Below are 22,050 nucleotides of genomic sequence, written 5' to 3'. Positions count from 1 at the left end.
ATTTGGATAGCTTATATATTATACATTTTGATATTTGTGTATTAAACTCCTAAAATAATAAATACCCCCAAGTATAAAAATCATCTTAATAATAACCTAGAGTTTGCAAGTTTATACTAATGGTTTGCAACCAGTTTCTTGGCTGACATCCTGCTTGAGATTATCTTTTGGATCAGAGCTTGCCTTACATCATTTTAGGTCACATTCTGACTAGAAACAAAAAAATGCAGTGTTGCTGGCTAGTAATTTCACTAGCTTACATTAATTTGCCCCTAGAGACCTAGCTAGTCTGCTTTGGAAGCTTACACATCTTCACTTAATTTATCTTTTAAAAGTTTTAAGATTCCCTTAGAGGCCACTTTTGTAGTTCCATTATGAATCACTTCCTTTGCTGGGAGAATGCATTAGGGATGAGCTTGATTGTGGGAGAGGGACTAAAGATAATGACCTTCATCTGCATGTTCCATGTTCTGCATATATCACAGAGAATGATTTTGTTTCTTTGCTGTTTAAATTACTGGTAGAATACTAAAAAGTGAATTCCATGTATAAATAAATTGGAAAATAATTGTTCAAACATCATTGCCTTCTGTGAAGATATGTTACTAATAGTGAAAATTCATGGTGGCAGCCCTTTTAGGATTATGAAAAATGCATTTGTTGTTTATAAGATTGAAAATGGTCATCTCTTGATTTTCTGGACAGAAAATTTTTCACATCTTTTGGCTTCCTTCCTCTGGATGTTCTGCTTAATGACCTGCATTGGTATCTCCAGTGGAAATATTCAGAGAAGGTGAAAAAAGAAACCAATCACCTGTGGCCTAAAACAAAATTTCCTCATTTTAACTAAAAGGAGGTCTAATGCAGAGAAATTAGGTGTTGTAATCTAGCATGTCCACAAGTGACCAAGCTGTTTTGTCCCTGTTCTACATTCTACCAGAATTTTACTGTCCTCTAATTATATCATTTTTTTTAATGCAGACCTCAGAGTTGGGCGTCACAGAACATGTTGAAGGGGATCCTTGCAAATTTGCACTGTGGGTAGGGAGGACGCCAACTTCAGATAACAAAATTGTCCTTAAGGTATGTTAATCTAAAACTGGGGCATGCTATGTGAGGAGTTTCTTGTGGCTTTGTGTGGCTGTGTGCTTTTCTTGTTAAAGCAGATAGGTTTCCATATCATTGTATCTGTTGGGATTGGTGACTACCATAAAAAGAATAGTAGAATAAATGCAATTTGGAATTCTGATGATGAAATAACTTGAGCTAAATTTTGCTAGCCTCGTGAAAGAATAAATGGAGGAAAATCTTTTTAAAACCTATTAATTTAGTCTTATAAAGAAATAATTGTTTCTGCTGGGCATGGTGCCACACACCTGTAACCCCAACAACTCGGGAAGCTGAAACAGGAGGATTGTAAGTTCAAGGCCAGCCCCAGCAACTTAGGCTTTAAACAACTTGGTGAGACCCTGGCTTAAAATAAAAAATAGGGTTGTGGATGTAGCTGAGTGGTAGATGATCCCTGGATTAGATCCAAGTATCCCCAGGACCACCCCTGCCAAAAAAAAAATTAATAGTATTATTAATTAATTAATTCTTTAAGAGATGCAAGAATTTGACGTGTGGGAGGAATGAGATACACACCAGTAACTCTCATTGCATACTCTGGAGTTTCCAGAGGGAAAAAAGTCTGTGAGACCCTTTGACAGGAAATTGAAACCAAATGGGCCAGGAGTCTTCACAGGATCCTCTTTAGCTTTCTAGTTTGGGGGCAGAATGAAAAGCAGATTAGTTATAAGTAATGGGGTTTGATACTATTTAAAATTCAAATCTACACAGGGTACTTTTGGATATATAGCTTTGGGGAGAGGAGAATATCTTTGCATATTTGATTTGAACTCTCCTTTAGTTTTACTAACCTAGGAACAGCAGAGAATCTCTTACGTACGCTGCCGCCACCACCACCACACCACCCTTCTGTATTTGAGGAAATACAGATGGAATGGTCTTTCTTAACTATCTGGAAAAACCATAAGTGACTTCAGAATATTTTGAGGAAGACATAGCTAATGATTTGTAGAATATTGGAGATGAGCCAAAGTGTAATGGGAACTGGTGCATGAACTTGCATGTGAGTTATTGTGTCTCTTGCATACCTTTTAAATCTCTCTGGTATTTCCAGCAACCCTGAGTTGTTCATCTGTCCATTGCTCTTTTTTGAGTCTGCCCTTTAATAACTACTGACTGTGGAAGCCATTATGTTGCTCAGGTCTTTATTTAGATGTTAATAATGGATTATTTTTCAGTGAATATATGATTACCAGCCCAGTGTGTTCTTTACTATAGAGTACACTTTACACTGATAGCTAAATTTTAGATAACTGAATTTTTCTAAGGTGTAAAATTGTTAAAGTATACTCAAGATATTAAAATTTCTGATTTGCATGAACTAGGCACATGACTGAAGTGGCAAGTGCCCAAAGTGTGTTTTTAAGAAATGGTGCTAGATATGGACTATTTTCACTTAGAACTTATTTTAAATGCTCATGATACAATTGAAGAATAAGACTTACTGCAGTCTCTACTATATGAAAAGTTTCCAGGGAATTTTGAGTATTTAACTTTTTCCAGCTTTCAAGGAGGGACTGAAGAAAGTAGCGTGTGCTTTAATTTCAGAGATTGCTTTGTGGTGTTGGCAGTGATGGTGGAGGATGTGGTATGATGGTGGTGTAGATAGAAGTGTTAGTGTAGATTTTGATACTGATAGTATAGATTGTAGAAATGTGTTTAAACAATGGTATTGGTGGTGATGAAGGTGTCAGTGATGATGCTAGTTGGTAGTGCTAGTGACAACATTTAGCGATTGATGACAGTGTAAATGGCAGTAAAGGTATAGACAGTGGTATACCTGGTGCTGTATATGGTGGTAGGACAGCTGTGGGTGGTAATGGTGAAGGTGCAGATTCTGATGTAGTGACGCTAACATAGATGGTGGTGTGGTGCTGGTGTAGTGTGGTGCTAAAGTAGATGTTGGAGCTGGTGAGAGTGTAAATGTGGTATAGATAGAGGTGTGATGGTGCTGGAAGTAGTGATGGGGAGGATAATGGTGGTAATGACTGCAATGGTGATGGCCTAGTAGTTGTAAAACAAAACTTTGGTCTTTTTTTAGTTGTTTAGTCTGCAAAGGAGAATTTTATTTCTAAATCATCAACTTAAAAACAGTTTGAAATTACTCTGAGTATGAAACAAATTATTCTCTTCTCAACCAAGTGCTGCCTTTTACTTGGTATTTTAGTTGAGTTACTTTAACTGTTTCTGAAAGAGTGGCACCATGTATTTATTGCTGTAATTTTTTTTTAATCTTTTTTGGAACTGGGGGTCAAACCTAGGGCTTTGCTAATGCAAGGCAGATGCTTTGCCACTGAGCTACATCCCAGCCCAATTCCTATAAATATAATGATTGATTTGCATAAGAATTTTTTTCATACTAAACCATATTAATATTTTTTTTCAGTTGTTTCCAAACTCTGCCAAATGCTCTTTTTCATATACTTCTCTTTGTTTAATCTCCAAATGTTAGTATCAGGCACTTAAATTCCTGATCTGTACTTTTCAAAGTTGTTTTCTTCATTTATTTCCCAGCTTCTACTCTCAGTGACTTTAAAAACATATCCTCCACTTTACACATTTTATATTACAAAGAGGGTTATTAATTTTAATTTCTTTCTCAACATAGCTTTGGTTTTCTGTTTTCAAAAACAAGGTTCTCAGGGAGAAATGTTGGGTACCTCTCCCTTCATGATCTCATCTATGATCCCACTGACAATCATTTAATCATTTACAACGAATTATACTTAAATCCTAGGAGGTGGGTGTTTGCCACAAGAAAATTAGAAAACTGTTACTAAGGTTTAGAACATGTAGAAAAGAAAAGAAAAGAAACAAACAACAACCTCTTTTAAGGCAGAGCAAATAAAGAAAAAGTGGAAAAAATGATGCCGCATGCATTTGTTCAGCAGATGCTTACTGAGCATCTACCCGTGCCATTTCCAGAGAACATTTCCCCAGAGTTGTAGTGGGATTGAAGTTATTTGCAGTTGGTGACTGTGGCCTGAAGCACATTTCTGAATGTATCCTTGTTTGAATTCCTCACTGATAAGGAGGATGATAGAGGCTCTCTGTGGAGTCCCTGTGGGAGTCAGTGGGATACTCCACCTGAGGCACCTGCCTGGCACCTGCCAGCAGCAGCATCCCAGGATCCCAGCAGATGAAGCATCAGGATTGTGGGGTTTGGTCATTTCCCTGCTAACTGTTTGCTGGCCCCTAACCAACACATAATGTCTCTTAAATGGCCTCAGTGATTATTTTGGTTTGGGGTGGTTGTTTTTTCATATTTCTCCATGGCTGCCTGAAAGGTACGGGGACTGGAGGATGATGGATTATTAGAATAGTGAGAGATCTTGAATAATATATGTGCTATGAAATAGACACAGTTTAAGTCATTTATTTGGTGGCAAATTAAACATAGGATGTGATTCTTTTCTGCTGAGAAGTTCTTTTGAAAAATGGGAAACTCAAGGGAAGTCATGGTGTGGTTGGTGCAGGTTGTGACAAGAGCCTGCTTGATTCTGAGCAATTCTGACACCTTACTCAGGCTTCCAGTATCGAGAACAAGCAGGACTGGATAAAGCACATCCGCGAAGTAATACAGGAAAGGACCATCCACCTGAAAGGAGCCCTGAAGGAGCCCATTCACATCCCCAAAACAGCACCAGCCACGAGACAGAAGGGAAGGAGGTGAGTGCCCAGGGCATTTGATAGGGAGAGAACAAGGCAGCATTAACTTTCCATTTTTCAAAACTAATTTTTCTTTTGGGCACATTGGCACCCACTTATAAATCCCAGCGGCTCGAGGCTGAGTCAGGAGGATCACAAGTTCAAAGCCTGCCTCATCAACTTAACGAGGTCCTAAGCAACTTAGTGAGATTCTGTCTCAAAATAAAATATAAAAAGGTTGGGGATGTGTCTCAGAGGTTAGGGGGCCCTGGGTTTATTCCACAATACCTCCCCCAAAATCATTTTTCTCAAACATTTTAAGGTGTGTGTTTTAAAATACCATTCTCATATAACATTCTTAGTGCTGAAACTGCTCCATTACTCTAAAGTAAATAAAAGGCTGTGTGCAAACACCCCAACTCCCTTTCCCACCCGGAGCCCTGCTGAGTACACACATATAAATCATGATGTGACCTCTGACAAGTCACAAACATCTGAACATTTTTGCTTTCTCAGTCCTGAAATGGATATAATCCTAACAGACTTTTTTTTTTTTTAGTATGTTGAGCATTCAATGGAATGATACATGTTAGACACGTAGCATAGCAGTAGCAAAAGGCTTGTGCCCAAGACAGTGAGTTATCATTATTAATATAACACTGGTCCCAGATCATTCTCATATATACATGGACTTACAGGCACTTCTTTCAGCAAATCTGTTATTTCTCCAGTGACTGTCAGATGATCTTCACCAGTCCAGTCAGGAACTGAAAGTTTCTTTGTACCAACAGGGATGGAGAGGACCTGGACAGCCAAGGGGATGGCAGCAGCCAGCCTGATACAATTTCCATCGCCTCTCGGACATCTCAGAACACATTGGATAGCGATAAGGTGAGCTGACTCCAGCATTTCTGTAAGGAGGCCAGAGTAGATAGTGTCTGTCAAAGCTGCTGCTGCCTGTCTGTATATGACAGTTTGTCATCAACATTTTCAAACACTTTCTGTGTACCAAGAGTGGTACCAAGTAACCAGAGCAAGGGACAGAGACTGAGGGCTTAGGGTGAAAAGGCTTAGTCCTGAGGATTCAGAATTGCTCAGCTCTTCCCATCCAGACTTGCTTAGTTAATCACATTTGTGTCAAGATATTCGAAGTAAATAAAAGGCTGTGTGCAAACACAGTATTATATTTCTAGAATGCTAGACATGTGTTCGAGCTTTTTTATTTTATTTTAAGCAAAAGAACCTATTGAAATAAAGTCTAACCCAAAACATCAGTATTTAAAAGTGGAGCTGCTCTTGCTGAAGCAGAGGTGGTGGCATCTTCTGTGGTGCCCCTGAGGTGCCCCCTCAGAGCTTGGGTGCACAGAACACAGAAGATATGCCCTAGAGTTTACAGCAGTAATAATCACTGGAAGGACAAATATGATTTTTATCAAAAAACATATATGTAGATATGCCTTCTTCAGAAGTAGTCCAGAGCATCCCGTGATTTTGTCTTGACAGAATCCAAAAAAAAACCTGCAAAATAAATTGACAGTACAATTTGGAATCCTAGGTTTATGAGACAGACAAAATATCAGAGGAGACCTGAGTCAGAGCTGGTGGGGACATTTATTTTGATGAAGTCTTCTGTTATATTTCTAGAATGCTAGACCAAATTGTTATTTTTTTTAATTTGACAGTAAAAATGGGTTTATTCAAATCATCAGTTCAGAATTCCTGAGTTTCTCACTCTCCAGTACAACTATACTTTGTTACGTAAGACAAAGTCATGATCAATGAGCTGTAGGTGTCTGCCCTTCTCCAGGGTTCCCAAGCCCACTCATTTATAGCAAGGGGCACTGTCTTGGCTTCAAAGCCTTGGGAAATGACAACTGGAGAGACCAGTCCAGCATTTGGGGGATTACTTCAGGTGGCATGTCTCCAAGTCCCAGATCTTGGTCATTTCTCTCAATTTTGCAGAATTCATGGTCTTGGACATTGTAGTTTCCAGGACAGTACTGGAGAATAAAAAGAATATCTCATTTTATTTTGATCAGAGCCTATTAGTTACATTCAGCAGATAATTATTTCTTCCCAATAGTAATAATAAGAAATCAGATAAATGACATGTTTAGGCATTTGGTGCCCAATAGTATTTCTTGCGAAGGTCCCATCCCATGACCATTTAGTTTAGAAAAATATAGTTAGAACTTGGAAATATTTTGTTAGAGTAATACTGATTACTTTGGTGTTTTGTGAGTTTTGAATAATCAAGTGATTGAGTTACCTAGTCAGTTTTCATGAGACCACCACCTGGAAGAAAGTCAGATAGTAGTTACTGAATGTAAGGGGAATGGCCACTTCGACTCAGGGTATTTCACAGACTGTTTTTCAGAATCACCATCCATCCCCAAGTTCACATTCTTACAAATTATACTCTCATGGATCTCTTTTAGGATTTACCCCAGAATAGAGTTTAAAAGTTTATAATCAAGCAATCATAATAATGAAATTGCCAAAGAGATTCATGTAAAAAATTGTACTTAGAAAGTTAGGTAAGACTTCTGGAGTTTGACCAAGGAAATAAGGTGATGTTTCTTTGGGTAGTTCATGGATAAGTGGCTGTGGGAGTCAAGAAATGCCCCCTCCATCCCAAAGGTACTCTTGAGTCTCCAGCTTATCAGTGGTCCAGAGCCACACCTTGCTCCTTCCAGGTGGAGGACTCACTTGCTAGTACCCACCTCCCTTCCACTCCAGGGCTGCCCTAGTCACCTGAGGTGTGTGGCAGCTTGGGATTCGAAGGAAGCTTCCACAGAAACAGGCACTCTTCTGGAATTAGGAATGGTAAAGCTAATACTACTTCAAGTCTGTTATAGCATGGTGGGGCTTGTGTGAACTTGGAAGAGGAAGACTAAATCACTAACAGAAAGGGTTTGTAGAAATGAACCATTTTACCCTGGGAGTCCACCTGGGACATTAAAGTTTAAAAGAACCACATTTAAATATTTTATCTGTGAAGATAGTTCGACAGTATGCATTTGCTTCCTTGAATGTGTTTTCTCTGAAGTTCATTCCTGAGCTCTGAAATCTCTGAAGGGCCGCCCTGCCGAGCTTCTTCCCAGGGATCCATGCTTGCTCAGCAGCACTCGCCCTCACATTCCCCAGTTCTCCAAGTGACTATATTCCGTGTTCTTTCCATAAACATGGCTTACACTTCCTTCATGCTCCTCAATGAGACCACAGGTCCTTCCCAGGCCCTGAAGTATGATAAAGGGATGAAATGTCTTCCCACAGCAATAGAACTGGGAGGCTGTGTTCAGTTCCTGGGCCCTGTGTTTGAGTTGGCATAAGCACCTTTGAGACTTGGAGTTGGGGACTTTATGAAAAGGAAGGAGTGTGTTGCTCCCTCCCCCGTGTACCTGCCTTCACAGGTGCTCTCCTCAAAAAAGGCTTTCTTTTAGTCATTGCCCTTTTCATGTTTCTCTGCTGGAACATTTTAGGGTCGGTTGATGATTCAAGGGGATATTGCCTTGAAAATCAGGGAACTACATTCTGTCTTGAGTCACTTGTAAAATACTCATTTTCTTAACCAGCAGCCCTCTTATCTCCAGTGGCAGAAACTGTTCCTGTGTCTCAAGGTTCTCTCCACCCTTCACTTTTCAATTTAAGCAGCCCCTGATGACTTGGGCAGATGGGTCTGGCAAAGGAAGTTACTTAATGACATTCTTTTGCCTGTTTTGCCTAATTTATGATGTCTGTTTTGAGTTAGTCCTTATCATGAAATTTGGTTTCATTTCAGAAACTGGGTGGGGGATGTTTTTGGCTCAGCTTCTTGGAGAATTCTGAAGGAATATGTTGTCTATCAGGGCTGTTAGTAATTCTCAGTTGAGGCACAAAAGGTTTAGGACCCAGAGACACGCCCTTTCCACGGGAGCAGTGTCAGCAAAGCTTCCAGGGCTGGACAGGACACAAGCCACATGCTCTATAAGCATGTGTCCTCCTTTGAGAATATCAGTTTTTAAAATATACAATCTCTTTGTTCCAGAAGTAAGTTTAGTACCGATTCTTGCTGACATTCATGGAACTTAGACTGATAAAGTGATCTTATGAAAATGTAATTCAGGTTCCAAAAAATCAAATGCTTTCCAGATTTTTATCTCACCAGTGCTGAGCGCATGTCCCTGAGGTAGGGAGGAGAGTTCTGAGCCAACCCTGGGGCATTGAGGAGCCAGGCCCAGATGAGGCTTGCAGAGCCAGAAACAGAATGTGGATTCAATCAGCTGTCATTTCCTAGATCTTATTATTTCATGCTAGAGCTGAATTCAGAACTCAATATTTTTGTAGTTATATTTAAAAAGCAGTTTTTAAACCCTCTCCCCCATTTTTTATTAGTCTGTAATTTGTATTAGTTAACTAAAATTTATATTATGAGGAAAACAGAAAATATGGGAACCAAACAAAATCACCAAAGCAAGATGAAGCCCCATGGAAAAGCCAGCCCAAGCAGCAGGCCACTCATGAGCTGTCTTTGGGATATAAGGTAATGCAGTTCTTACTTCTAATAAGGAAAAATTAATTTGAGACTAATATTTGCATGAATTCCACCTAAGCTTATAACGTGATTATATGAATCCACATATTTGAAAAAGAAAGTGGTTGCAGTTATTCTTAATGAAGCTGTAGTACTGTGTTGGGGACATATAGTCAACCTTTTCTACCAAGTGACATTCTATACCTCAGAAATTTAGTTAACCTTATATAAATCACAGTCAGGGTAGTGTGTATTTAATGATAGTACATTTTAAATATGGCTTAACTCACGTCCTGAGAAAGGAAATAGATCTGTCAAAAAATGCTTGCATCCGGCCTGCTGAGCATGTCCTATGTTCTTACATCCTTCCTCCATCCACCCTTCCTGGCTCAGAAAGGCACAGAATGCCCTCTGGTGGGAGAGAATGTGCTCTGGGCCTGGCCCTGCTCTCTTACTCAGAGAGAAGGTGCGTGATCTCTTGGTCTATCCAAAGCTTTGAGTTTCCGGGACCTCATATAAGTTTGCCCCTGTCTTAAGGATGAAATTGAGTTGTTAAATTCAGTAGCCTTTCTACAAAACAGGGTGTGGTTTTCATCTCTCCAACACAGCACTCTAGATCTCATGTGCTCATTCTCTGCTCAGACTATACACAGCAGTAACACAGAGAATGTGACATGCCAAGAGCAGATGGTTAAGAACAAGAAACACTCACCAGCAAGCCTATAGCCTTGGTAGCTTCCTCGCCACCCAATTTCTCTGTGCTTTAGTTTCCCCATCTATAAATGGGGAAAATAATACTACTGCCCTCATGGTTGTGAGCATTGGGAATGTGGACATTTCCAGTGGGCATTTAGAACAGTACCTAGCTAATATCCCTGCAGGGCTTCATACATGCTATCTTGTGTCTTTATGATAAAAATGTCTTCGTGATCCATCACTGTTGGGTCATTGACTTTGCTGCTGTTGTTGCAGATTACCGTCTGCATTGGCCTCACTTTCCTCTATGTGGACACTCATGATCACAGTAGTTTTAGAAGTTACTTGTGCTCATTAGGAGCTGGAAATTGCTGAGCTCTTGTGCCTGGGCTGTGCTGTTTGGTGGTTTATTAGTAGCACACCAACTGTGTACTGGATGGGCACAGATACTGCAGAGGAGACTCTTTCTTAACACATTTGCCTAGCATTGTGGCCCACGCATGTATCTCAGAAAGTTCACAGAGTAGGCTCATGCATTTAAATACTTAGTGATGATCACCATGTAAGCCTTCCTTATAGTAGGTGCAGTGATAGGGTCCATATAGTGTTTGTTTCTTTCTTTTACTAATCTTTGTTCTCTATTTTTCTAAATGACTGTGCCTTTTCTTAATATTTCTTAGATGACTTTAAATACTAAGGTAAAACCACAAAATTAATGTAGTCTTTGATTACTTTACCCAATCAGAAAAACAAAATCCCCCCCCCCCCACTTAAGTAGGAAGCCTCAGTTCTGAGAAAGGGCTTTTTCTGTTAAGTAAAGTTTGATTAGAAATACTAAAAATGTTTTTAAATGTAAAAGTGTTTCATGATCAAACATCCTATTAAAGTTGATGATAAACTCTTGATTCAGACTTGAGGCTCTTCCCTCCTGGTGAGGGCCACAGTTAGCTCGGTGATATTAGCTGGTTAATGTCAGTTCTTCAAATTGGTGGTCCCTCCTTAAAGATAAAAGGAAATACAACAAACAGATTTCTTTGGGTAAATTGTCCAAAGAGAAGTTTCTTATTTTCCAGAGCCTAGGGGTGCTGTTGGTTTCCAGTTGCCCACTTCTTCCCAGCTCCTCTTTTTCTGCTTCATAGGCAGCAGAACTTTTAATTAGAATGTTCCCAAATCCTCTGTGGGAGGTGTCAGCCGCTCTTGGTGTTATTATACCCGTGAGGTGGATGCCACAGTGGTCATCCTCTGCCTGGGCAAGCCCCTCAACCTGTGGCCTGTGGTTCTCCCTTGCTTTGATTGCCTTTAGATGGTAAAGTTGGCCTTTTTGGCTGCTTCTTTTAAATTCAGCCTTTTTACATCTAATATTTCATTCTAACTCATGTTTGTAACCCACTCAAGGAACCCTTCCAAGACTTTTTTCACATAAGAAAATCAGTGTGGAGGCTGGGGGTGTATCTCAGTGGTTGTGCACTTTCCTGGCATATACCATTGCTATACTGGAAAAAAAAAAAGAATGAAAAGCGGTGGTGGTCATGTAAGTGAAGAGCAGAGGGAGTGACATCCCTAAATACTGCACTCACTAATTCTTTTATGGATAAAATGTTGAGTATATTAAACTGCAGGTTTCAAAAAAGATTTTATATCTAGATTATATAGATTTCTTTCTTCTTTTTTTTTTGGCTTTTTTTTTTCATTGTGGTAAAAAGAGCCATAGTATAAAATTTGTCATCTTCACCATTTTTAAGTTCTTGCAGATTTCTTCCTGTATTGCCGGTGTATAAAGGTTATCACAGTAGTCATCTTTCAGACTCTTAAACAGCAGAATTGACTGAACGAGTCTCCTTGGATTTGGCCTTCTGTAAACTAGCCTGGGCGTTGGTGTGAGCACAAGAGCCCTGCTGTCAGAATGGCAGCGGATGGGATCCTGGGGCAAGATAGCATTTATCAGGGGGATTGTTCAGGTTGCCTGGGGTTGCCTATTCTGTAACCATTGCCAGTAATGGAGCTATACTCTTTAATCCCCCTTAACCAAACAATTGCTTTTTTTGTGTGTGAAACCTTTACAAAACTGCAAGACTCTTTTGTGAGGTTTCTGAATGACTAAACATAGCGGGGCTTTAGGGTCTGACTGTTTTCAAAAGTTGATACACTTTGTTCTTTTGGGGAGAATGGCTTTCATTAGACCACATTCCCCCTTTCCTTTTGAATTGCTTTCAGAAAACTGGCCAGATATCCTCCTGCAGTCTATCTTTACCACATTAGGACTTTGGTTCTTGAAACACAATCATTTGCAGGAGGGCTGTGTTGCCCACCATCCCATTCTTTTTTTTTTTTTTTTAAGAGAGAGTGAGAGAGGAGAGAGAGAGAATTTTTAATATTTTATTTTTTAGTTCTCGGCGGACACAACATCTTTGTTGGTATGTGGTGCTGAGGATCGAACCCAGGCCGCACGCTTGCGAGGCGAGCGCGCTACCGCTTGAGCCACATCCCCAGCCCCACCATCCCATTCTTAAAGAGCCTCCTCCTTGGGAAGGAGAACTCATCTTGCCTCAGTGATTCAAACCAGGTGTTTGCTGTTGTCTATTGAGAAATCTATGTTCTTGTAACCTAAAACTGCCTCCTTCTGTGGGGATGCTGTGAGGTGTGGAGAAGGCTATGACCATGGGGGAAATCCCCAGCCATGCGCTATGTTGGCATACATTATTAACAGACTCAGGCAAGGCCACCATATGACATGGGTTCTTGGGACAGTATAGAAAATATAACTCTTTGTGTAGTGATTATTGAGGGTTTGTAAGCCTGCAATCAGAGATGAATATTTCATTCTTTCATATGAAACACATAAACTTCATTTGTAGTCATTCTGAAGAGAATTCAGGCAAAGGAGCCCTGGTTTGATTTTGCAAGTTACACATGTATTTGGGTTGATGGCACTCCCCTATCACACCTCTCAGAGGGCAGTGGTGTGGTCTTTGGAAGAGGCACATCATTGGTGGTGTCTGTGGCCTATGGTTAAATTTCAGGATCATTATTGTCATGCTCATTGGTAACCACATTAATATTTTAAAGGTGAAAATCTTAAATGTTTTTTAAAGTTCACCTTCTGATGTGAGCTTCACAAGTGTTAATGTGAGCTATGGAATAAATGCATTTCTGAACCAAATGCTTATAGTCAGGAGCCCATGATCAAAGTCTATAACAATACAAAAGGGAAAAAGATACTATGAAAGCTTTCATATGTTTGAAAAAGAAAAGTGAAATTTCAAATAGTTCAATGAAATGGTATTTCTGTCAGCATTGTAATGAAATTCAGTCACTGGAGGTAGAAATGTCCCTGGGAGCAAGGATGACATACTTAGTGATGTACAATATATTTTCTAAACTTCTTCTACTTACAAATGTGACTCTTGAAAATCAGTACTGTTGCCAGGCGTGGTAGTATATGCCCATAATCCCAGTATCTGAAGTCTGAGGCATGAGGATCACAAGTTCGAGGCCAACCTCAGCAACTTATCAAGGCCCTAAGCAACTTAGTGAGACCCTGTCTCCAAATAAAAACTAAAAAGGGCCAGGGATGTGTCTTAGTGGTTAAGCACCCCTGGTTCAATTTCCAGTACCAAAAACATATGTAAGCAAAAAAGAAGAAGATGTTCTTAATTTTTAATTAACAAACCTGTTCTTAAAGAGATGCTTTTTGTAGCAAGAGGTTTAAAATATTTAAATGTGAACATTAAGAAAAGAATATATAGAACAGCTCTTTCCTGGGGAAAACATCCATTTAAAACTTCCCTTAATTAAATCATTCTTATCTGTTATTTCTGATAAAGCCAGTTGACGGAGAGAGATGAAGATATTTTTAAGTGGTAATTTTGGTACTCTGAAATATTCTGGTACTGGATTTTCTTAACAAATTCTGGAAAGCCTTTAAAATTTTTTTTAACTTATTGTGTGATTCATTGTCAGAACAGGCTCAATTTTTATTTCTTATACTGTGTCAAGTACACAGATGTTTCTAATCATTTTGGTAACTCTGTAAGGGACTAAAAAAAATTCGTGTCAGAAATAAAACCTAGCTTGATTCTCCTTCCTGGGCAGCCCCCCTCTCCCTGTCCCACCCTTCCCCCACTCACAAAACCCATCCTCAGCTTTGAGTGGTCTGAAAAGTTAATAAGACTCTGGAGAAGGAACAGGCAAAGGGCTGGGTGAGGTAGTGTCCTTCCCAGGGGCAGCAGTGGGGCTGCTGGAGGAGTATCAGGGAGGCCAGGAGGGCTTCTGCCAGCACCAGTTCAGTAAAGGAGCAGTCGGCCAGTGCTCATAGGGGAGCTGCCAGGGCCACCATGTCCTAGGAAGGAAGGTCCTGGGGCTGTGGCAAGGTGGACTGTGTGGAGGCTGGTTCATCACTGCTGCTGGGTACATCACTGGTACCAGGTACTCATTCCCTCTGGGATGGGAAGCATCACTGCTCCTTTTTATAAGGATTAACTATTTCTAGAATATGAGGCTCTAAGAAAATTTTTTTCCAGACTGGTCCTCTACCCTTTACTTTTTAACATTAGCATCTTTGATCAGAAACTTGTGAAAATTAGCGTAGTTTTCCCAGAGATATTTGTAAAATTTAAAAGGAAATTAAACATTTGTGAACATTTTCTGTGTGGCCTAGCAAAGATAACTCATTTTTGTCTATAATGGTTCTTCATCATGGGAGAGTTTTGTTTTGTTTTGCTCTTTGTGGTTGTCTAAAGGATATATTTTTCTTATTGTAAATCTCTAAACCTTCTCTTAAGAAATAGTCTGTTAGAACAGAAGGGTAGTCAACAGCACAGAGCACGACAGGGCAGCCAGTGGTCCTCAGCATGGACAGGTGGCCCAGGACACAGTTCAGGAACATGAGCCATTGAAGAATTCACAAATTCCCTATTCTCCGGTGTACACTTTGTCCAGAGGACTCTCAGGATGGTAACACGGATGATTCCCAGCATGAGGCTGAGCCGCTCCTTTCACTCACTCCTCAGAGACACGTCCTATTCCTTGCCACAGCCCTTGTGATCTGTCTGCTAATGCCCTTTGGGTGACCAAAGGTCTAGGCATTCTTAAGTTGAAACATGGCACTGTTGGCTCATGAAGTTACAGAGGAAAAGCAGTATCATGTCTGTTTTCCAAAGGCACTACCTTCATCATCAGAGCAAAATTTAATAAGCATTTGGTTACGGTGTGCAAACACACACAGAGTAACAGGCAAACTTTAGGAGTTGCTAGCTATTCAATAGTGGGTCTGTGCAAGCCTTGTGCCTGCCATCACTGGTCCTGGGTACTCAGTGGTGACCAAGACTAGCTCTGTCTCAGCCCTTGTAGACAGGTATGGGAGGTTCATGGGAGAGTGACCCATTGCTGCTTTCTGGTGATGAGGGCACACACAGACATGGCTCGTTTTAGAATTGAAGTATAAGCTGTTGCAGAACCAAGTGCTAAGGGTGGCATATATGGGAGAAACTTCCGAGGGTGCTTTGGTGGGAGGCTTTGATAGACAAAGTAGGGTCATGGGGCTCTGAGCAATGTAGACCAAGTATATGCAGGAGCCATCTTAGAAGTAACAGATGGGCACTTCTGGTTGTGGAGCACATGAGCCTGGCCATGTGGCTTAGGACGTGCTTGTGAGCGCTTGAATCCTGTGTCAAGGAGTTTGTGCTTAGATTTTTGAATATGAGGATCCACATTTTGAAAAGGTCATTGACAGCATTGTTCAGATGGCCACTCAGGAGGTCACTGCAAAAAACCCAAATGCAGTGATTGGTGTGGGTATTCAGAGAAAGTAGGTAATCAAAAGCCACCCTGGAATCTGTTGACAGCATGGGGGGTGCACATAGAAAATGAGATTCATTGAGCTTAAGTGACTTGCTGCTGATTCCATCACTAAAGAGGCAAAACCGGAAGAGACAGATGGAAGTGGGGGCATAATGAGTTTTGTCCTAGCTTCACTGTGGGAGGGAAAGAGCATGCCAAGTTACCCAGCAGAATGAGAAGCATGGGGCTGCCAGCTGGCGCCTCCTTGGACTGATAGCTGAGGGTATGGTTGAAAAGCCCACACAGGGACAGTGGAGACACAGAAGAGATAGAACCTGGGCACAAGGAACTAGTCACAAGATTTGTGCATAGGAGAAACATTAGTGAACGTATGAGCCCTGTCTCCAAGGAGCTTATAGGTTGAAGGACTAGCACAAGCAGACATGGAGAGGCCAGAAGATGGCTCCAGGTTCTGAGGGTGAGGACCAGGAGTGGCAGACCAAGGAGAGCCACTCTTGGAGGGTCAGATGTGTTTTCAGAGCTTCTTTGGACTGAAACATTGTCTCCCTCTTCAAAAAGTGCTGTATGCTAATTTTAAAACTTAAAGCAAACTAATAAAAACTGCTTCAAGACTACTTAGGGATTATTTTGAAATATGAGGACAAAATGGGGGGAAATGGAGGAATGGGAAGGGAGCTCTCAGAGCACCCTGAGCAAGACATTCCAGAATCACAGGCCCGTTGTCTTTTCAGCCTCCCCGTCTTTGTGGAGGCTTCTTTCCTATCTACTTGATGCCTAAAGAGCCTGCATGCTCCAAAGTAAGCGATGTTCCCTCCCCTCCAGAGTAAAATCTGGAATAGAACTTTATCCCATTTTATCATCATATTTCACTATAATTCCCTATGTACCTCTTAAGTAGTTTGTGCTTGCTACAAGTTTTTAAATTAGTATATAGTACTTTTTGAGAAGGGAGATGTCTCAGGTACAAGGAGTTTTGGATGCCCATGAAAAATCACATCCATTTCTGTGAACCCCTTCAAAAATTATGACCAGAGGTGAGAACATGAAATTTACATTGCTATCTCATGGTTCCAAAGCGAAGCATAAGGTAGTGCAGCCACAGAGCTCCCCCCTGGAAACTGACCATGCCTTTGACCTGTTGCAGAATGGAAGGTGAAAATCCTAGCTGAGTTCACAGCCCTGCTCGTGAAGGATCCGTGGCTTGTGCTGCTGACCTGTCCCTCTTCCTCTGTCCCTCTCCAGCTCTCAGGTGGCTGTGAGCTGACGGTGGTGATTCACGACTTCACGGCCTGCAACAGTAACGAGCTCACCATCCGGCGCGGCCAAACAGTGGAGGTTTTGGAGCGGCCACACGACAAGCCTGACTGGTGCCTGGTGCGCACCACGGACCGGTCCCCCGCAGCGGAAGGCCTGGTGCCCTGCGGCTCTCTGTGCATTGCCCACTCCAGAAGTAGCATGGAGATGGAGGGCATCTTCAACCACAAAGGTAGGAATCAGGAGGCCAAGGGAAAGGACGCTGGAGCCTTCGTTTGTCGTTCTTGCTACTGACTGCTCGTATGTGTCCTCCTGGTCAGTCATGCCGTCAATAGTTATCAGTCTGCCTGGGTAATTCTGAACCATCAGGAGTGAGAATAGAAGTGAGGATTTCACCTGTTAACTCAGGAATTAGAAGTGATCTCATTTCCCAAGGTGTTGTAATAAGATTAGGCATCAGCTTAGAGGAAAAAGTGGTACTGCTCTTTGGGGGCCAGTGTCATTCATAAATGAAGAAAGAAGAGAAGAAGGCAGTGCTCTCCTTTAGATGTGCTAAAATCACCTGCTTCTACCTAATTAAAATTACTTATTTTTTTTTACTTTTTAAAGCATGGCTACTGGGACATTTTGGTATGGAAATAATAGGTAAGAAAGGTGAGACCATACTCAACCTCTCCTTAATTAGGATTTCACCACATGGATTATTTTTTTAATTTTTTAAAATTTATTTATTTTTTGCATTAAATTCTAGGAGATCAAACATGCAGTCCACTATCTCAGGTCATCCCAGATTCCCCAGCTGCCTTCATGGAGAGGGAATGGAGCTGGGTCCTGTGAGGCAAGACCTCACTAGATATCTCTTGTGCAGAGCTTTACTACTGACAGGAGAGGCAACTTTGGGAGGACATGCTTTTAATCTGGAGTACGAGGGCATATGAACAAAGCAGCATTTGACATGTTATAGTACTCTCTTAGAGTACTATAATTGGAACAGGACTGCTCCTCTGTGTGTATCTATATGGATCCATGACAGGTTCCGATTGATAGTATAAGGGTTTTTATTCCAAATGCCCACTGTGGCAGGTGCGAGATAGATATGGTTGCTAAGCCCTTGAAATGTGGCTGGATTGAGCTATAAAGTACACTGCAGGTATAAAGTATGCTGGATTTTTGTGCAAAAAATGTCATTTTATAGTCATTACACATGAAAATAATGTATTTCAGAGTGGGTTAAATAAGATTTATTAGTAAAATTATCTACTACTTCTACTTTTTAAAGCATGGCTACTAGAACATTTTGGTTCACATATTCAGGTTGTAGTATATTTCTATTAGATGGTGCTCATTGACTGTTTTTATTATAGTGAAAGCAACCAGTACTTCAGCCCTTTGAAGAAACTGTAACATCTACAAAAGTACAGAGTAGATAATGTCATACACTTGAACCACACTATGTCCTCATCATTTTTCTGCAGTACTGGTGAATGGACTTTTCTCCCAGATTCAGGGTATCTGTGGTTTGTTTTCCCTTCCTGAGAGAGCATCACTATACCCTTGCATATTTGTTTTCTGTTAATTTTAGGACATTCCAGTGGCTCCCTTCACTTCCTCTGTGCCCTTCTCACATCCATCAGGACAAGGTCTGGGCCACTCTCCAGCTGCCACGAGTGTAATCTCATTCCCTTGAGCTAAATGAAGCTGCATAAGATGCCACTACCCACTAACTCACCTCATGAATGATAGGCCAGCTGTGATCTGGACTCCTTACAGCCGAATATGAACTTATTGTCACCTTAGTAAAATACAAGAAGAATAAGCCTATTATTTCTCCTGGGATGTGGAGAGAAAGGCAGAGAATTTTCAGATTTTGGCCAAAAGTCGTGGTTCCGATTTCCTTTCTGGCAAAATTGGTATGTGTAGTGCATGTTGGGCTTCACAACAGGGCGCTTGAGTTCAGATGGAGGTCTGTGCTACACTGTGTCTCTCAGCCCACTGCCAGGGTGTCTAAACTTGCATAACATATTAAGTCCATGAGTTTGAGTTGGAAAAAAAAAGCACAGCTTTTTTCCTTAAATTAATCTATCTCCCCGAGGAGCCTGGTGAACTTGAGCATGCTACAAATAGACTTGTTCTGAAGATTCCTTTTTATATGTGCCTTTCCCGCAGCGTGTTTCTTGCTTCCTGGTGTTCTCAATTGCAAGCTAGCCGAGGAAAAGGAACTAAGTGTTTACCATACTTGACTTTGTCCTGAAAACTGATGGAGGTTGGTTATTGCTTGTTCTTAAGTTGCAGTGCCATGTCGCTTTTTTCTCTGACATTCTGTGATGTTCTAACAGACACCTAAAAAATTACTTCTTTCCCTCACAAACCTGATCCTTACCAAGAAGGGGTTTCTTCAGGACTTAAGACTGTTATGAACAACAGTCTGCATTGGGCTCAGGTATTCATTTCCTTTTGCTTCTTTATTTTCCCCCTATAATGTAAGGAAACATGGAATAATCTATTCTCTTCAGTGTTAGGACTTGGGCAGTGACAAGACAGTAAGTCAAGGGAGGGAAAATCAACCTTCAGCCTTTTTGACGAACACTGTGGCAAAGAATCCTCTCCAGTTTCAAGCCCAGGAATCAGACATCCTTGACCAGAGTCGCTGTCTAGGATTCTAGAGTCCTTCATCAAAGAGTTAGGGCAACAAGAAATAAAGATATAGGAATGAAATCAAAAAGGACAAAGAGATTCACCTGAGGCCTCTGCCACCTCGGGAAGCAGGAGGCCTTGATTTGTTTCCACTCCACCATAGCCCATCCCCTCTGCTTCTTCCTGTTCTGTGCCTGCCACTGTGATTGGCAGTGTATTGGTGTGTGCTGAGCTGTTGACACCTGCTACCCTTATGCATCTGCTCACCTGATACCTCATTTGGATTCCCCTTTCATTGTAAGAACTGTTATGGGCTTGCAGGATATGACAGTGAGCAAGGAAAATACTTCCCCTTCTTTCATAAAACTCAGTCTGCATTATTCTTGGGACTGAGTCAGACCCTTGGCAGTGTTAGATCAGCAAATGGTCTTGCATTTCGTATACCTTAATATTTCTGACATGAAGATATGGTCATTACATATCTGTTTCTCATCACTCTTAATCTCTAAAAATAGTTTCATTAATGTCTATAATTCTTACTGCTCTGACTTTGTGATAAGGAAGAAAGAACACATTCCCAATCTCTAGTTCCAAAATTTTCTCAGCTTTCATGCCTTAGTCAGTTTTTCATAACTTTCTTGTCAAACAACTTAGTTCCATAAATTTTAATTGCAAAAACCATACCTGTTAAGGTCAAATATCTCTTTGCTTGTAAATAATAAGCTATTTAAAGGATTACAATAATTATACATTTTCATATCAGCCAAGAAAGGCCCAGTAGACACAGTGAGTGGTACCCAGGTTCCCCTGGTGATTCTGAAGCCTGGCTAGACCTGGAAGTCTGTTAGGCAGTGAGAATGCTCAGGATTCATGATGACCGGGTGTTTTTTATTTTGTCATACCTAGATCCCTTAAGGTGATTTGGGTGGAGAATAAAAACACAGGTTACTTAAAATTAAAAAATTTAATTACACAGTTTGTTTTTTAGGAAAACGTATTTATGTCTGAAAGTAGACTCCATCCTGAATATTATTCCATTAAGAAAGCCTTTCCATTTTGTGGAAATGGAAAGATTATTTTGACAGGTTGTTCTTCAAGCATTCTGTGTAAACAGTCATGGCGTTTGATAGTCCCTTTGGCTTCACTCTGACTGCCCTTCTTTCTCACAGTACCTTAGTCTCAAGTTCAGCAGGTGCTGACCTTACTAAAATAGAATAAGGACTTAGTGATTCCTGTGCTTGATCAGTCTTATATGTGTCTGTGGATTTGCTGGGGCCTCAGCAAGGACTTGGTGTAGAGACTTATGTCTGCCCCCAACATGCCTAAGGTATAGCCCACTCTGAGAACCACCACGCTCCTTGCACTCCCTTGGGAATAAGCTCTGACTTACTATGGAAACAGGAGTCAGGTAATTGCCTCTAATCTCAGTTATTCCTACTGATTTTTCCCTTCCATTGTCTCAACTTGTGGAATTTTTATCCATTTTCTATTCTTGGTCACAAAAAGTAAACAGGAATATCAGAAATGTTTCTATTTCTGATGAGGCCAATTCAGAGCACCCCTTTGCTTTATACCACCCAAGTCTGAGTTGTTGATTCTTCGACTTCACAGCCAAGAACTGTCATGCACAATAGTCCCTGAGTGTCCAGCTCTAGGGAAACATGCCAGGAGCAGGGCGGGGGCACTCCTAGAGGTGGTGGGTCAGAACTGAAAGCAATATAGAATTGTTGCTGTCATTGATGTGGCCAAGTAATGACAGCAACATTTTGCAGGGTGAGTGGTAAAGCAGAGCATGAATCTTTTTTACCCTGTTGCAGTTTTTTTAATGAAATGTGCATCAGTCCTAGGAGGTCCATATGCTGTACTCACTGGCTTTTTGTATCTGAAAAACTGCTGGATGCCTCTGTTACGTACACTGCCTGCTTGTGTCTTGCCTGCTTCACGATGTGGTATGTTGGGTCACTCTCCAGCCCCGACACTTTGCAAAAATGCAGCTTTAAGAGAAGTCCTTTCTATGGTAAGGATGGCATTTATGATTGAAGCCTTAGAAGGATCTTTCTGAGCTTGTCACCTTGCTCTTGGCCTGAGTTTTGATCCTACCTCTGACTTTGGTGACATCCCTAGGCTGGGATAGAGTTAAGGCCTTTGCCAACTCTGACATTCTACATTTACATTTCTTAGAAAGTTTTTTTGAATAAAACTTTACATTCAAAACTTCCACTTTTACCTATTGCCAACCCACAATGAGGTAGCAGATGCTGTTTTTGCCAGTGCTTTGATATATCTGGAAGGAGATGCCCACTTACAAAAATCAGCCTTCACCTCTCTAAAAGCTATTTATAATCATAAAGTTTTTTTCCCCTTTGGATAGTATGAGC

At 41.0% G+C, this 22,050-nt stretch overlaps 1 protein-coding gene across 3 annotated transcripts in view; it reads left to right on the top strand.

Annotated features, from left to right (window-relative positions):
* The window catches only part of TRIO (trio Rho guanine nucleotide exchange factor), a 342,164-nt gene that overhangs the window by 246,006 nt on the left and 74,108 nt on the right, over positions 1 to 22,050 (top strand). For all 3 annotated transcript variants that reach the window (XM_081288471.1, XM_081288470.1, XM_081288472.1), the window contains exons 31-34: positions 982 to 1,083; positions 4,655 to 4,797; positions 5,568 to 5,667; positions 17,027 to 17,270. In XM_081288471.1, the coding sequence (XP_081144597.1) occupies positions 982 to 1,083; positions 4,655 to 4,797; positions 5,568 to 5,667; positions 17,027 to 17,270 (589 nt within the window). The remainder of the gene's footprint in view (positions 1 to 981; positions 1,084 to 4,654; positions 4,798 to 5,567; positions 5,668 to 17,026; positions 17,271 to 22,050) is intronic.

Source organism: Spermophilus citellus (assembly GCF_964194105.1).
Source record: "Spermophilus citellus genome assembly, chromosome: 1".
Lineage (NCBI taxonomy): Eukaryota > Metazoa > Chordata > Mammalia > Rodentia > Sciuridae > Spermophilus > Spermophilus citellus.
This window is presented reverse-complemented; position numbering and strand designations above follow the sequence as displayed.